Source organism: Lissotriton helveticus, chromosome 7, assembly GCF_964261635.1.
Source record: "Lissotriton helveticus chromosome 7, aLisHel1.1, whole genome shotgun sequence".
In the NCBI taxonomy this organism is placed as follows: domain Eukaryota; kingdom Metazoa; phylum Chordata; class Amphibia; order Caudata; family Salamandridae; genus Lissotriton; species Lissotriton helveticus.
In genome coordinates this window covers 1150521418-1150538204 of record NC_136068.1, presented here as the reverse complement: position 1 = coordinate 1150538204, position 16787 = coordinate 1150521418, and the positions used below count along the sequence as shown (strand labels likewise).

General features: G+C 43.7%; 1 protein-coding gene across 1 annotated transcript in view; it reads right to left on the bottom strand.

Annotated features, from left to right (window-relative positions):
- LOC144770056 (ABC-type organic anion transporter ABCA8-like) overlaps window positions 1-16787 on the bottom strand; it is a 2854033-nt gene that overhangs the window by 2127526 nt on the left and 709720 nt on the right. The window contains exon 9 of the mRNA XM_078654287.1: window positions 14861-15008. Coding sequence (XP_078510413.1) covers window positions 14861-15008 — 148 coding nt within the window. The remainder of the gene's footprint in view (window positions 1-14860; window positions 15009-16787) is intronic.

Genomic DNA, 16787 nt, shown 5'->3' with positions numbered 1-16787 from the left:
CGAATTGTCCTCCAAAGTTTTCGCAGCTTCACTGCAGCACCACACTCAAACATGCTCTCTTCCTATTCTGCAGCATGCCAGCATTGCACTGCTCCCTTAAGGGGGTATCTGCAGTTGAGAATTATTTATGCCCCTGTTACATACCAGTAATCATCATTACTTCGAGTCCTGGTCTTCCAGAAAGCAGAAGTATCTCATGCGTAAGGACTGCATTCAGGAAATCGGACGAGAAGGTAATGCTGCCTTGCATGGTCTTGATTTACACTATGGTGCAGTTGGGTTCTAGCTTGAGGCCCCAATTTTAGAGGTGAGACTGCAGTCTCATTGTTGCACTCTCAAAATTGTCTAACTTTACAGAGATCGTAGTATGTTCGTAGTTCATTAAAGTAGCCCAAGTTTCAGATTTGTGAAACAGTGTTTTTTGTAGGATGCTCCATAACATGTGCATGGCTCAGGCTGGGAAAAATCTGTAGCGTTTGAACATTGTGCTTCCCAGAGAAACACAAAAATAGAAGGGCTTGAATGTTTGAATTACTTTCAGGCACTGGTATATACTCTGGTTGCATTACAATTTATAGGTTAGAAATCCACTCTTGACAAGTGAAAGTTTGCCTGAATGGCTATGAAAACTGACGGTGGGTGTCCACAAAACATTTTGATGGCTGAAAGGACCTGCAATGATGATGGGTCCTTTTAACCACTTACATGCTGATGACGAGCTCAGCTCGTCATGGAGTGCCCATTGATTTCAATGGAAATTACATTAAATGTCCAGGCACTGGCTTAGCATCCAAGTGGTTAATATCCTGAGACATACCCTGGGCTTGAGGTAATCTCCAAATGTGGCAAATGGTAGTCCGTCAGGTTGGCGGAGGCAAGGTATTCCTGCCCCCTGACAGATGATGTACTGTCTGTCAAACCCTAAATCATGTCCTATTATTCTGCAGCTGCACGTTTTTGCCTGGTTTAAGTACTGCTGCTAGCCACTTTCAAGCTATTGACTTTGATTTCCAACTGGCATAAAATGAAGAATGAAAGACAACCTACCATATGCCTTGCATCAAGCCTTCCAGAAGAAGGGGGTCATATTACCCGCAAAGGTTACACTGCTTTTTTATTACAACCATGGTCCTCAGTATGTACCACCCCCTAACAATCTGCCAACCAATGTCTCAAAAATATGGGTGCATGTTTATCAAGAGACCTCAGGCTTCTGGGATACTCTTAAACAATCCCGGGGAGGGCAGCCTGGCTCCGCTAATCTTCAAGATCTGGACTGAAGTGGACAACATTGTCCACTATTCAGATTATTTCTGTGTAACCAGCCCACCTATAATCAGACTGGGATCTTGGGGATGGAGTCCCAGGAAAGAGACGAGATCACTGTCTAGGTCAACAAATATTTCTACTGCACATACCAGGGAGGACTGAATGCCTAGTGCAATACCAAGTACTTTTACAGGGGATGGTGGTGACAGGATGTGGGCATCAAAGAAAAGGAGCAAAGGAGCATTTATTTAAGTTTGCCTAGGTACGCATCTGGGGCCCATAAATTATATGCCCAGTTTTTTTACACCTGACCTTGTATTGCCAATTTTTAAAACTACAATCTGTTTTAAAGAAGGTAGCAAAAGAAATGCAAAAGCCATTCACTCAAGACAAACATGCAACATAGTACTGAAATGGCGCAATGCCCAGCCTTGTATGCATACCTGCTAGTGTATTCCATTTGATTGAAGCATTGCATTGTGCCTCTTGGTAGAAGTGGCATTGTGTCATGTGCTTGGCATATACAATTGTCAAGCATTGATTTATTATTTAACTCGTCTTTTGCATATTCAGAAGCGCAAATGTGTTTTGACATTTTATGGTTGTATCAGGGGCGGCCTTAGGCATGTACAAGCTGTGCACCTGCACAGGGCCGCCAAATCCCAGGGGCCGCCACACCAATATATATCCTTAATATAATAATCCTCTGAAGATGGATACATATTTGCGTGGCGGCCCCTGGCAGGGATTTGGCCGCCTCCGGCTCTGTTCCACTTCCAAATACCTTGACCCCCCCTCTTCACTGGTCTCCGTGCCTGCGTTCCTCCTGGTTCCTGATTGGCTTCTTTTTTTCCCTACCCACTGCTGGGCCGCTGGTACAGGCATATATAACATTGCAAGCAAAATGAAGAGAATTCGAGTACACAAATCTGGTTATTCGAAACGAAAGACAAAGGCGGCTAAGCAGGCTTTCGTAGTGTCAGAGGAAAGAGCAATCCTGAACTTTATCACCCAAGGGAAACCTAAAGATAGAGAATCCTCCGGCCAGAGTACTGCTGATGCACTAGGTAAAACATTCGACATGGTATCGATATTAATGTTTCAGGGCAAAGAGGCCGCGATTCTTTCTCTGTGGGGGGGCTGTGGGTCCGGAGTCCCTGTCATGGCCCTTGCACTGCAGCCATCTGTGCCAGTCCCTGACGTCATGTGTCACAATACCCTCCTCCTCCTAAATTTTATTGTTCTGAGACAAATTAGGAAGGGTAGAAGCAGCCGCAGGTACTGGTCATCTAACGCCTTTTCTGGACGTTTTATTAAAACACCTTCCTGAGCTATGGGGGGCTCCGCCATGCCCGAACCCACTCTTCTGGGTCCCCCTACCAATGCTCCCTGCCCAGGGCCGCCATGAGCCTAAAGCCGCCCCTGGTTTTATGTATCCTACCAAGAATGTTCTTTACTTTTCCAAAAGACATGCTAATTCCACCAACTCAGTCCAAACGCAAACCATGCCCCAGGCTACCCACTGTATTTTTTAGTTGGGTACACTACTTCACTTGAGGGGAAGTCTCAGTCTCACACTCCCCTAATAATATTGACTAAGCTTCACTCCTGCCCACCCACTAATCCTTAAGGAAAAGTGCTCCTTAGGCAGATCTCTAAAGCTACAATGCAGTAAAGCACCTTAACCACTAATGGTGGCTGTATCACAGCAATGCCCTACCTTACATATTATAGGTATACTTTACATATGTGTTGCTAGCCCAGGACTAATAATTAACTTTATTTAGCATAATGTGACATTTTGGATACATGCCGACTTAACTCTGGTGTAGTCATGGCATAAGCCTAATTCCACCTTTCCCTTTAGCACTCCTAAACATAGACTGTTCTTCTGTTGGCATGCTAAATGATACTTCGACAATGGCTTTTAAGGTCATTTAAACCCTGGCAGATCAGCCATTCTTAACCCCTTCGATGCTGATGACGGAGCGGTTCCGTCATCAGCATCGGTTGGGCTGTGCTGATGACGGAACCGCTCCGTCATCAGCACAGCCCGCCTGGGGCATCGATTAATGTGCCTTAAGCAGGGGTGGCAGCGGAAGAGTTTCCGCTGACACTCCCGGGACCCCCACGCTTCCTGATTATGTCAGCGTGCACAGCGTGCGCGCCGACGTCATCAGGCAGTGCTGGACAGGGAAGGCAGACGGGCAAAGTCTGTCCACCATCCTAATCGTCCCTATATATTGAATTTCATATATTCAACTTGAACCTTCGAATTGTCCTCCAAAGTTTTCGCAGCTTCACTGCAGCACCACACTCAAACATGCTCTCTTCCTATTCTGCAGCATGCCAGCATTGCACTGCTCCCTTAAGGGGGTATCTGCAGTTGAGAATTATTTATGCCCCTGTTACATACCAGTAATCATCATTACTTCGAGTCCTGGTCTTCCAGAAAGCAGAAGTATCTCATGCGTAAGGACTGCATTCAGGAAATCGGACGAGAAGGTAATGCTGCCGTGCATGGTCTTGATTTACACTATGGTGCAGTTGGGTTCTAGCTTGAGGCCCCAATTTTAGAGGTGAGACTGCAGTCTCATTGTTGCACTCTCAAAATTGTCTAACTTTACAGAGATCGTAGTATGTTCGTAGTTCATTAAAGTAGCCCAAGTTTCAGATTTGTGAAACAGTGTTTTTTGTAGGATGCTCCATAACATGTGCATGGCTCAGGCTGGGAAAAATCTGTAGCGTTTGAACATTGTGCTTCCCAGAGAAACACAAAAATAGAAGGGCTTGAATGTTTGAATTACTTTCAGGCACTGGTATATACTCTGGTTGCATTACAATTTATAGGTTAGAAATCCACTCTTGACAAGTGAAAGTTTGCCTGAATGGCTATGAAAACTGACGGTGGGTGTCCACAAAACATTTTGATGGCTGAAAGGACCTGCAATGATGATGGGTCCTTTTAACCACTTACATGCTGATGACGAGCTCAGCTCGTCATGGAGTGCCCATTGATTTCAATGGAAATTACATTAAATGTCCAGGCACTGGTTTAGCATCCAAGTGGTTAATATCCTGAGACATACCCTGGGCTTGAGGTAATCTCCAAATGTGGCAAATGGTAGTCCGTCAGGTTGGTGGAGGCAAGGTATTCCTGCCCCCTGACAGATGATGTACTGTCTGTCAAACCCTAAATCATGTCCTATTATTCTGCAGCTGCACGTTTTTGCCTGGTTTAAGTACTGCTGCTAGCCACTTTCAAGCTATTGACTTTGATTTCCAACTGGCATAAAATGAAGAATGAAAGACAACCTACCATATGCCTTGCATCAAGCCTTCCAGAAGAAGGGGGTCATATTACCCGCAAAGGTTACACTGCTTTTTTATTACAACCATGGTCCTCAGTATGTACCACCCCCTAACAATCTGCCAACCAATGTCTCAAAAATATGGGTGCATGTTTATCAAGAGACCTCAGGCTTCTGGGATACTCTTAAACAATCCCGGGGAGGGCAGCCTGGCTCCGCTAATCTTCAAGATCTGGACTGAAGTGGACAACATTGTCCACTATTCAGATTATTTCTGTGTAACCAGCCCACCTATAATCAGACTGGGATCTTGGGGATGGAGTCCCAGGAAAGAGACGAGATCACTGTCTAGGTCAACAAATATTTCTACTGCACATACCAGGGAGGACTGAATGCCTAGTGCAATACCAAGTACTTTTACAGGGGATGGTGGTGGCAGGATGTGGGCATCAAAGAAAAGGAGCAAAGGAGCATTTATTTAAGTTTGCCTAGGTACGCATCTGGGGCCCATAAATTATATGCCCAGTTTTTTTACACCTGACCTTGTATTGCCAATTTTTAAAACTACAATCTGTTTTAAAGAAGGTAGCAAAAGAAATGCAAAAGCCATTCACTCAAGACAAACATGCAACATAGTACTGAAATGGCGCAATGCCCAGCCTTGTATGCATACCTGCTAGTGTATTCCATTTGATTGAAGCATTGCATTGTGCCTCTTGGTAGAAGTGACATTGTGTCATGTGCTTGGCATATACAATTGTCAAGCATTGATTTATTATTTAACTCGTCTTTTGCATATTCAGAAGCGCAAATGTGTTTTGACATTTTATGGTTGTATCAGGGGCGGCCTTAGGCATGTACAAGCTGTGCACCTGCACAGGGCCGCCAAATCCCAGGGGCCGCCACACCAATATATATCCTTAATATAATAATCCTGTGAAGATGGATACATATTTGCGTGGCGGCCCCTGGCAGGGATTTGGCCGCCTCCGGCTCTGTTCCACTTCCAAATACCTTGACCCCCCCTCTTCACTGGTCTCCGTGCCTGCGTTCCTCCTGGTTCCTGATTGGCTTCTTTTTTTCCCTACCCACTGCTGGGCCGCTGGTACAGGCATATATAACATTGCAAGCAAAATGAAGAGAATTCGAGTACACAAATCTGGTTATTCGAAACGAAAGACAAAGGCGGCTAAGCAGGCTTTCGTAGTGTCAGAGGAAAGAGCAATCCTGAACTTTATCACCCAAGGGAAACCTAAAGATAGAGAATCCTCCGGCCAGAGTACTGCTGATGCACTAGGTAAAACATTCGACATGGTATCGATATTAATGTTTCAGGGCAAAGAGGCCGCGATTCTTTCTCTGTGGGGGGGCTGTGGGTCCGGAGTCCCTGTCATGGCCCTCGCACTGCAGCCATCTGTGCCAGTCCCTGACGTCATGTGTCACAATACCCTCCTCCTCCTAAATTTTATTGTTCTGAGACAAATTAGGAAGGGTAGAAGCAGCCGCAGGTACTGGTCATCTAACGCCTTTTCTGGACGTTTTATTAAAACACCTTCCTGAGCTATGGGGGGCTCCGCCATGCCCGAACCCACTCTTCTGGGTCCCCCTACCAATGCTCCCTGCCCAGGGCCACCATGAGCCTAAAGCCGCCCCTGGTTTTATGTATCCTACCAAGAATGTTCTTTACTTTTCCAAAAGACATGCTAATTCCACCAACTCAGTCCAAACGCAAACCATGCCCCAGGCTACCCACTGTATTTTTTAGTTGGGTACACTACTTCACTTGAGGGGAAGTCTCAGTCTCACACTCCCCTAATAATATTGACTAAGCTTCACTCCTGCCCACCCACTAATCCTTAAGGAAAAGTGCTCCTTAGGCAGATCTCTAAAGCTACAATGCAGTAAAGCACCTTAACCACTAATGGTGGCTGTATCACAGCAATGCCCTACCTTACATATTATAGGTATACTTTACATATGTGTTGCTAGCCCAGGACTAATAATTAACTTTATTTAGCATAATGTGACATTTTGGATACATGCCGACTTAACTCTGGTGTAGTCATGGCATAAGCCTAATTCCACCTTTCCCTTTAGCACTCCTAAACATAGACTGTTCTTCTGTTGGCATGCTAAATGATACTTCGACAATGGCTTTTAAGGTCATTTAAACCCTGGCAGATCAGCCATTCTTAACCCCTTCGATGCTGATGACGGAGCGGTTCCGTCATCAGCATCGGTTGGGCTGTGCTGATGACGGAACCGCTCCGTCATCAGCACAGCCCGCCTGGGGCATCGATTAATGTGCCTTAAGCAGGGGTGGCAGCGGAAGAGTTTCCGCTGACACCCCCGGGACCCCCACGCTTCCTGATTATGTCAGCGTGCACAGCGTGCGCGCCGACGTCATCAGGCAGTGCTGGACCCGCTGGAAGCCATTTCTTTCCAGCGCGTCCAGCAAGAAGAGGTAGGTTTTGGCCTCCAGTGGGGCGGGGGGGCCTTGAGGCATCGGGGGGATGAAACTGTGTTTCCTCTCCCCTGATGTCCCAATGCAGGGCATTCCTGGTGCACGATCGTGCACAGCGTCGCAATGGTGCACCAGGAATGCCCCACTAGACACCAGGGATTGTTTGTTTGTGTTGAAATTGTGTGCAGGAAGCGACCCCTTGGCAAGGGTCGCTTCCTTTGGGTGGCAAATTAATTTTCAGACTTTTCTGCCCCCCCTGGGGCAGAAAAGCCCACTGGAGCCTGGGATTTTCAATTTATTCAAATTTGGAAGTGACCCTTTGGGCAAGGGTCGCTTCCTAAGGGGGCACATTTTTTTCAGACTTTTCTGCCCTCCCTGGGGACAGATCGCTCGTTTTTTTGGCTAATTCTGAACCCGGGGGGGGGGTTGAAAAGCCCACTAGAGCCAGGGAATTTGTTTTTATTAAAAATGGAAGGGACCCCTTGGGCAAGGGTCCCTTCCTAAGGGGTCAAAACAAATTTTCAGACTTTTCTGCCCTCCCTAGGGACAGATCGGCCATTTTTGTTGGCCGATTCTGAACCCAGGGGGGTAGAAAAGCCCACTGGAGCCAGGGAATTTTTTTTTAGTAAAATTGGAAGCGACCCCTTGGGCAAGGGTCACTTCCTTGGGCCCACATTTTTTTTTAAAGTATATTCTGGCAGATTGGTTTTTTCATTTGGCCTTTCTGCCCCCAGGAGGGGCAGAAAACCCCACTAGACATCAGGGAATTCTTTCATTTTTAAATGGAAGCGACCCGTTGGGCAAGGGTCGCTTCCTGGGGGCACAATTTGAAAATAAATATTGTGATTGCTTCCAGGGGACATATATTTGTTTATGTGTAATCAGCCTTTCTGCCCCATTTGCGTAGTGACATAGCCTGTGACATAGCTTGTTATAATGTGTATTGTTTTTCTTGTAAAGTGTAATGTTTTAATTTCCCCTTTTTTGTTCTTGTTCTAGGCTTTTGCTCTTTAGACTGTTGGAGTGTGCGGTTTTGTTACTGGTGGTTCTGCTGTTTGTGTAGTTGCATGTGTTTGGTAAGAGACCTTTTTTGTACTATTTCAATGCAAATGTGTTTCTTGCAAAGTGTGTAATAATACCAGTATGTTCTGTTTCTGTTTTTTGTGATAGTAAAACATGTTTTGCAGTAGTGCTTGTTGTGTATTTTTTTCTGTACATTTATGTTTTTTTTCTTCTTTCTAGTGGGATATCGTTGACTATTTGCTGTGTCTTTGCAGAGTAGGTGCTGGTGAGTGTGGCTGTATTTTGTAAGTGAATTGTATAGTTATTCAGTTTATAGATTTGTATGATAAAGGCTTAAATTTTTTTACCTACTTTGCACAGTGTTGGTTGTTGAGCTGTTTGTGCAGTCTCCTTTCTTAGTGAGGATAATGGCTAGCCAACGGATTACCGCTCAGCAAGTTGTTGGAATGATTCTTCCTCTGACCATGGTGCTGAGACTGACTCTGATTCTGAGGCAGAGATGGGAGGTGAAGATTCTGGTAGTGAGTTTTCTCTCCACATGGCATCGTCTGATGATGAAGATACTCTGAGTGCTGATGAAGCTCCTTTTGGTGTGAATGAAGTGTCTGTGTCTGTACGATTTGGGCCTTTTCCTGTTGCAGCCACTATGCCTACCCACGTAAGTGAGGTACCATTTTTATCGGGAGACCTGGGGGAACGCTGGGTGGGTGGAAATGTGTTCATCCACGCAGATTCCAGAACTTTCCACCACAGAAATGTGAGGAAAATGCGTTTTTTTGTCAATTGTTTAGTTTGCAAGGGATTCTGGGTAACAGAACCTGGTGGGAGGCAGTTGAGTCACCCCATCCTGAATTCCCCTGGGTGTCTAGTTTTCCAATATGTATAGGTTTGCTAGGATTCCCTAGGTGCCGGCAGAGCTAGGGTTCAAAAACGAAAGGAAGGCACTTTGCCAAAAAAGGGCCCGTTTTCACTGCGAAATTGCGGTGCGACCACGTTGCGTTTTGCGCTGTTTCCTGTCACAGGCACTAGGCAGACCCAGGCAAGTGAGGTACCATTTTTTTCGGGAGACCTGGGGGAACGCGGGGTGGGTGGAAATTTGTTGATCTAGGCAGATTCCAGAACTTTCCACCACAGAAATGTGAGGAAAAGGCATTTTGTTTGTCAATTAGTTAGCTTTGCAAGGGATTCTGGGTAACAGAACCTGGTGGTAAGCAGTTGAGTCTCCCCATCCTGAATTCCCCTGGGTGTCTAGTTTTCAAAAATGTATAGGTTTGCTAGGTTTCCCTAGGTGCCGGTAGAGCTAGGGTTAAAAAACGAAAGGTAGGCACTTTGCCAAAAAAAGGGCCAGTTTTCACTGCAAAATTGCAGTGCGACCACGTTGCATTTTGCGCTGTTTCCTGTCGCAGGCACTAGGCAGACCCAGGCAAGTGAGGTACCATTTTGTTCGGGAGACCTGGGGGAACGCGGGGTGGGTGGAAATTTGTTGATCCACGCAGATTCCAGAACTTTCCACCACAGAAATGTGAGGAAAATGCATTTTTTGTCAATTCTTTAGCTTTGCAAAGGATTCTGGGTAACAGAACCTGGTGGGAGGCAGTTGAGTCACCCCATCCTGAATTTCCCTGGGTGTCTAGTTTTCAAAAATGTATAGGTTTGCTAGGTTTCCCTAGGTGTCGGCAGAGCTAGGGTTCAATAATGAAAGGTAGGCACTTTGCCAAAAAAGGGCCTGTTTTCACTGCGAAATTGCGGTGCGACCACGTTGCGTTTTGCACTGTTTCCTGTCGCAGGCACTAGGCAGACCCAGGCAAGTGAGGTACAATTTGTTTCGGGAGACCTGGGGGAATGCGGGGTGGGTGGAAATTTGTTGATCCACGCAGATTCCAGAACTTTCCACCACAGAAATGTGAGGAAAATGCATTTTGTTTGTCAATTTTTTAGCTTTGCAAGGGATTCTGGGTAACATAACCTGGTGGGAGGCAGTTGAGTCACCCCATCCTAAATTTCCCTGGGTGTCTAGTTTTTAAAAATGTATAGGTTTGTTAGGTTTTACTGGGTGCCGGCAGAGCTAGGGTTCAAAAACGAAAGGTAGGCACTTTGCCAAAAAATGGCCCGTTTTCACTGCGAAAATGCAGTGCGACCACGTTGCGTTTTGCGCTGTTTCCTGTCGCAGGCACTAGGCAGACCCAGGCAAGTGAGGTACCATTTTTTTGGGGAGACCTGGGGGAACGCAGGGTGGGTGGAAATTTGTTGATCCACGCAGATTCCAGAAGTTTCCACCACAGAAATGTGAGGGGAAATGCGTTTTTTTTGTCAATTTGTTAGATTTGCAAGGGATTCTGGGTAACAAAACCTGGTGTGAGGCAGTTGAGTCACCCCATCCTGAATTCCCCTGGGTGTATAGTTTGTAAAAATGTATAGGTTTGCTAGGTTTCCCTAGGTGCCGGCAGAGCTAAGGTTAAAAAACGAAAGGTAGGCACTTTGTCAAAAAAGGGCCCTTTTTCACTGCGAAATTGTGGTGCGACCACGTTGCGTTTGCGCTGTTTCCTGTCGCAGGCACTAGGCAAACCCAGGCAAGTGAGGTACTATTTTTCTCGGCAGACCTGGGGGATTGCTGAGTGGGTGGAAATTTGTTGATCCACGCAGATTCCTGAACTTTCCGCCACAGAAATGTGAGGAAAATGCTTTTCTTCCCCAACTTGTTAGGTTTGCAAGGGATTCTGGGTAACAGAACCTGGTGGGGGGCTGTCGAGTCACCCCATCCTGAATTTCCCTAGGTGTCTAGTTTTTAAAAATGTATAGGTTTGCTAGGTTTCCCTAGGTGCCGGCAGAGCTAGGGTTCAAAAACTACAGGAAGGCACTTTGCCAAAAAAGGGCCAGTATTGACTGTGAAATTGAGGTGCAACCACGTTGCGTTTTGCACCGTTTCCTGCCGCAGGCACTAGGCATACCCAGGCAAGTGAGGCATCATTTTTCTAATAAGACTTTGGGGAACGCCGGGTTGGTGGAAATCTGTTGATCCACACAGATTCCAGAACTTTCCACCACAGAAATGTGAGGAAAATGCGTTTTTTTTCCTATTTCTTAGGTTTGCAAGGGATTCTGGGTAACCGAACCTGGTGGGAGTCAGTCGAGTCACTCCATCCTGAATTTCCCTGGGTGTCTAGTTTCCAAAAATGTATAGGTTTTCTAGATTTCCTTAGGTGCCGGCAGAGCTGGGGTGCAAAAACTACAGCTAGGCACTTTGCCATAAAAGGGTCAATTTTTATCTGCAAAATTGAGGTGTGACCATGTTGCATTTTGCGCCGTTTCCTGTCACAGGCACAAGGCAGACCCACACAAGTGAGTTACTGTTTTTATTGGAAGACTTAGGGTAATTCAGATTTGTAAATCAACTGTTATTACCTATTGAGTTTTCATGCATTTCTCCCTTCCCAATGAAAGACATTGTGTAAAAAAAAATCTTTTTGAAAAATGACCAATAATTCTCATGCTAGTAGGAGTATTCTCAATTTTGAAAATGTGCAAATATATACTGTTTCTAAACTTTATAATTTGTACCCAATTCAGAAATACGCAGGTGTCTTTCATACTGATTTTTCCATGTATACATTTTCCAAGAATAAGTGCTCTATACCCGGTAAATAATAAAATACCATTGCCAGTTGCTGCTCAGTTTTTGGCTCTGGGTTCGTCGAGTTCTTGATGAAACTACAAATCCTATATATCCCCTCAACCAGGAAGGTCAAACGGATGTAACGGTATATTGCTTTTAAAGAGTTGTCAAAATTACAAGAAGTTACAGGTGAAAACGTTGAGACAAAAGGCTATTTTTTTCAACTAATTTTCAATTAGTCCAATCTTTAACTGTTAGTTTCTATGAAGAAACCTTCATGGATTTAGACAAATGACCCCTTTCTGAATTCAGAATTTTGTCTACGTTTCGAAAATGTATAGTTTTCCAGGATCCATTATTGCTTTCAAACTCATTTCTACCATTAACTGGAAGGAGGTTGAAAGCTCTAAAAATAGCAAAAATAGGCTATGTCCCAGAAAAATGCCAAAACTGTGTGAAAAATGTTGGTTCTCTGACAAAAGACTGTCATTCCCTAAAAGCTGAGAAAATGGAGATTTCAGCCCCACAACCCCTTTTTTGATAACATTTGCAGGGAAAAACCCAGAGGCTTTCATTTGCAGCCGTTTTTCCCAATTTTCTGAAAAAAACAAAAATGTTACTGTATTTAGCTTAATTTCTGGGACCCCTGAAAGGGAATCCACAAACCCTGGGCACCTTTAGAATCCAAATGATGTTGGAAGAAAAGGACACAAATTTGGCGTGGATACCTTATGTGGTCAAAAAGTTACAGGGGCCTAAGCACGCACTACCCCAAATCGTCAAAAAAAGGCTTAGCACAGGAGGGGAAAAGGCCTAGCAGCGAAGGGGTTAAAGACAGCTGCTTGGTCTATGTTCTTTATTTGCAATAGTGGTGCTTGCCACCATGGTGAGAGCAGTTTTGGACAACAAAAACGAGTGACAGATGACCAAGTGCTAAATAATGACATGGTGGAGTTGTTGGTACTTTTTTATTTTTTTAAAAGAAACCCAACGTCAGGGGTTTGCTTCAGAAAATAAAAAATGTAAATAAATGTCCCTTTTTTGCTTTTTTCTTCACAGACTGCTATTTATAGCATGGAGAAGTCTGCCAGGAAAAAGCTGACAGACATGATGTTAGAAAGCCAACCTTAAATAGGGGGAATGGCGATATGATGTTCATATTTGTGATTGGCTTGGCATAATCGCGGTGTCGCAGAAGGATGGTTAAGGGTAGAGGCTGTTATTGACCATCCATGCAATACTGGGCAGTTTGGACAAAGCTGTGGCTATCTAGGCATACTAACAGTATGGAATAATGGACCGATTTGTAAACCTAATTCTGTCTATCACTATGCCATAAATGGTATACCACCGAAATATGAACTTCAAAATATCATCTGACTATAATACTGTGGTCAGAATTCTGAGACTACTATTGTCACTGTGGACAATAATATATGAGGTAAGTATATCTTTTTTAAAAAGCTTTTTTGCTTTTTAAGAATGACATCAAAGTTTAAAATATTGTTTACTATAATATCACTTTTTATTATGTAGTTGTATTGTAGTGCATTGCATTTTTGCTTCATAATTTATATTATTGGGAATTTATTTCGAAAGTTATTTAAATAACATCATTGTAATGTACACTTTTGGGTATTTATGTGTTTATTTTAGGATTGGGTTGGTAGTATGTTTCTAACTTGTATATTATATATGACAGTTGGTTAATATTTAATTATTTAACTTGTCAAACGTATTAGTTTGATTACCTGGTTGACAATATTTTTATTATAGAATACATTTTAATTTCGGGATGTGGAAATGTATAAACAAACACAATCTTATGATAAATGTGTATAAATTAATATTTTTTAGAAATGTATTTTATTATTTTCTTTGGGTTTAAATAGTGTATTGGTGTTTGGGTGGTTAGTGTTAATTTTGAAGAATATTTAATTGTTGTCTACTGTTTCATATTTTTCACTTACAATGTCTGAAATGGATTTTTATCTGCTAATATGTTTATAATTTTACAATTATTTATTTACTTTTATAGTATTTATAGGAGGATTGGTTTGCAGAGACATTTAGGGCCTAACTACGATGTCAGTCAACTGCCACTGAAAGGCTGTTGGTGGCGATCCCTCCTACATACAGGCCATCAGTCCAACCGCTGCATTACGATGCAGGCGGTCGAAGCGCAGCAGTCGGGGGTGGAAAGACCGCCGCCTCCAACAGGATCCATCATTCTGCCAGGCGGCGGTCAGAATCCTATCCCTTCATTGGAGGCGGTGCCTGCACACGCACCGCCGTAGGGATTAAGATGTTCTATTCTAACAGCCTTTTATGGCGGTCCTACCACCATGAAAAGGCTATCGGAAATGGACTTTGTGGGCCACTGCCCTCCCATACATCAATGCTCCATGTGCCAGGCACCACATGGTGCCTGGCAGGTGCATGGATGTGCATAAACTGCCCTTTTACACTGTGGCTTGTGCTGCAGCCCTTTTCATGGGCCGCAGCACAAGCTGCAATATAAAAGGGCACTTTTCCGACCGCAGGAAGGCAGTGGCATCATAATTCGGCTGCCGGACCCGTCAACTGTTTGTTAGGCGTTTTAAGGACCACCACAACAGCAGCCAGTGGTCCAACCATCGAACATCATAATCGACCCCTTAGTTACTATCTATCAATGCATATTAACTATTGAATCTTTTAACTATATTAATTTTAAAGGAAAACTATTTATTTATTGTGTTACATTTGTTTAAAATTGCTGTATGTTGTAATTATTGCATGGTAAATTTAAACTTTGCATGACTCAATTACCTCAGGATTGTTTGCAATAAAATTTAAAGTGGCCACTGTTCGGGTTTAAATAAAGATGTTCATAGTTTGATCAAATAAGAATATTTGTAGCACATTATCTTAAACAGAGATGGCAAAGCAGTACACTGTAACATATTTCTCTTTAGTAGCAAAAACAAGCATTCCTGCTAGGATTTTGTGAACCTGAACTGTTCATTTTCTTCGCAGAGTGTAGGCTCTCCATATTACCAGTCCATTCATTAATCCTTCTTTGAATGTAAGAAGAGGTGCAGATTTGAACACCATCCTATCTGTATTCTGTACTGTAATGCAAGTATTCATAAAACTGTTCTGTTGCCTGAATAATTAAGCAAAGCATGTAACACCTACTTGGCAAGACCTCATCAAAGTATGCTGCCATCAGCATGTACAAAACTGCATTTATCACCAGGATGGGAAAGACTGCAGCCATGGGATAAGGGCCTTCACTCAGGTTATTCAGCTGGATGCCTTCTTTTTCATTTTCTAACAACACCACCTAGACAAATGAGATTGAGTAAGATCAACGATTTATTCAGCAGAAGAAGAGAACCCAAACGAATATCAGACGTTACTTAGAAAGACATAACATTAGGAGTATGATAAGTTGTTGAAATGAGGGATGAAAGGAACTCATAGAGGTAATAAGAAGTCTTTATTTTTGAGTGAAGAAGTAAGCGACCAGCAGGGCAGCAGGGAAGCCAATAACTACCATCCACCAGGACCTTTAGCACCAACAGAACTAGAATGATCATTCCACATTCCAATGATCATTCTAGTTCTCTTCACATTGTAAGACCCAACACATCTTCCCCCTTTTCTTTTACATAAGGAGAGAAAAAGAAAGAAAAAAACAAAACAATAAACTGTGAAGGAAACAAATTGCAATTTGTGAAGGAAAAACATAGCATAACCAAAACAGTATAAACATGAAAAGGAAGGAAATGAATTACAAGGAAAGAGAGAGAATATAAAACACATGTCCAGCAAGGATCCAGATACCATATGGCACATAATCATATAACCATTGCAGTCGCTTCTTAACCCTGCTGGATCTAATACATACCTGTTTGAAGGATGAAAAATCGGGAGAATCTCTTGTCACAATAGCATTACCACTGCTAACAAACTTCTTTTGTACAGCCAACTTCTCCTTATTCCACCATCTGCCATCATCAAACTGAACCACACATGTTTTAATGCACACTACCCTTTTCGGCCCAGAGAATTTCGAATGACCTATGGCAATGATCCCAGGTAATTTCACATGCACCCTATCTCCAAATTTGACTTGCAAAGTCTACTGCACTCTTTGGAAACATACTTGTTCTTTGCAGACACTCTTTTGGTGTTTACATCGGACAAGTTCCCACAATCATCCATGGTACCACACATCCAGGGACGCACCAACCTATTGGCAGCAACCCTCCCTTTTAATACACAAAAGGGGGACAAACCAGTGGAAGCACACGGAGTGGTGAGTAATGCCTAAATAATATCGTCCAACTCTTTACGCCACTCCAAACCACTGAAAGGGACAATTGTACACCTTTCCACAAGGCCATTGCTCCTAGGATGATAAAGAGAAGTGGTAATATGTACAACTCCCCACTTCCTCATAAACTTGATGAACTCATCAGATTTGAATTTAATCCCATTGTCTGTGATAGTCTACATGTGAACACCTTCACACATGGATAACTCACGTAAGAATGTAATCACTTCCAAAGTATTTGCATTTCATACAAACTTCACCTCAGGCCAATGAGAACAATAATCTCCTAGAACAATACCATATCTCTTACCCTCACTAAGCATGTTCATAGGCCCAATAATATCCATGCCCAGTTTGACTCAAGGCTTCTAAGGAATGGGAACGGCCTCTACAGGACTGGGAACAGTGACTTGTGACTTGTCACTGAGGGCACAAGCAAAACACTCTCTCGCCCAATGTTCCATATCTCTGTCTAAGGCAGGCCACTAAACGTATCCCTAACCCTCCTTTTCATTGCCCTTGTACCAACATGGCCCTGATGAGCAAACACTAAAAGTTTCTTATGAATGTCTTGAGGAATCAGTAATACATTAACTATCCTCACAATGCCTTCAGCCACACTTAACCTCCCAAAAATGTATTTATATGCCTTGCCTTATACGCCTCGTTCTTCCACCACAAGATCGCCGACATCCACAACAGCTTCGGCGCCCCACCCACGCACCCAACCGTCGAACCAACGCCCCCCACTGCCACCCTTCGCACCTGGACCACGGTGACCAC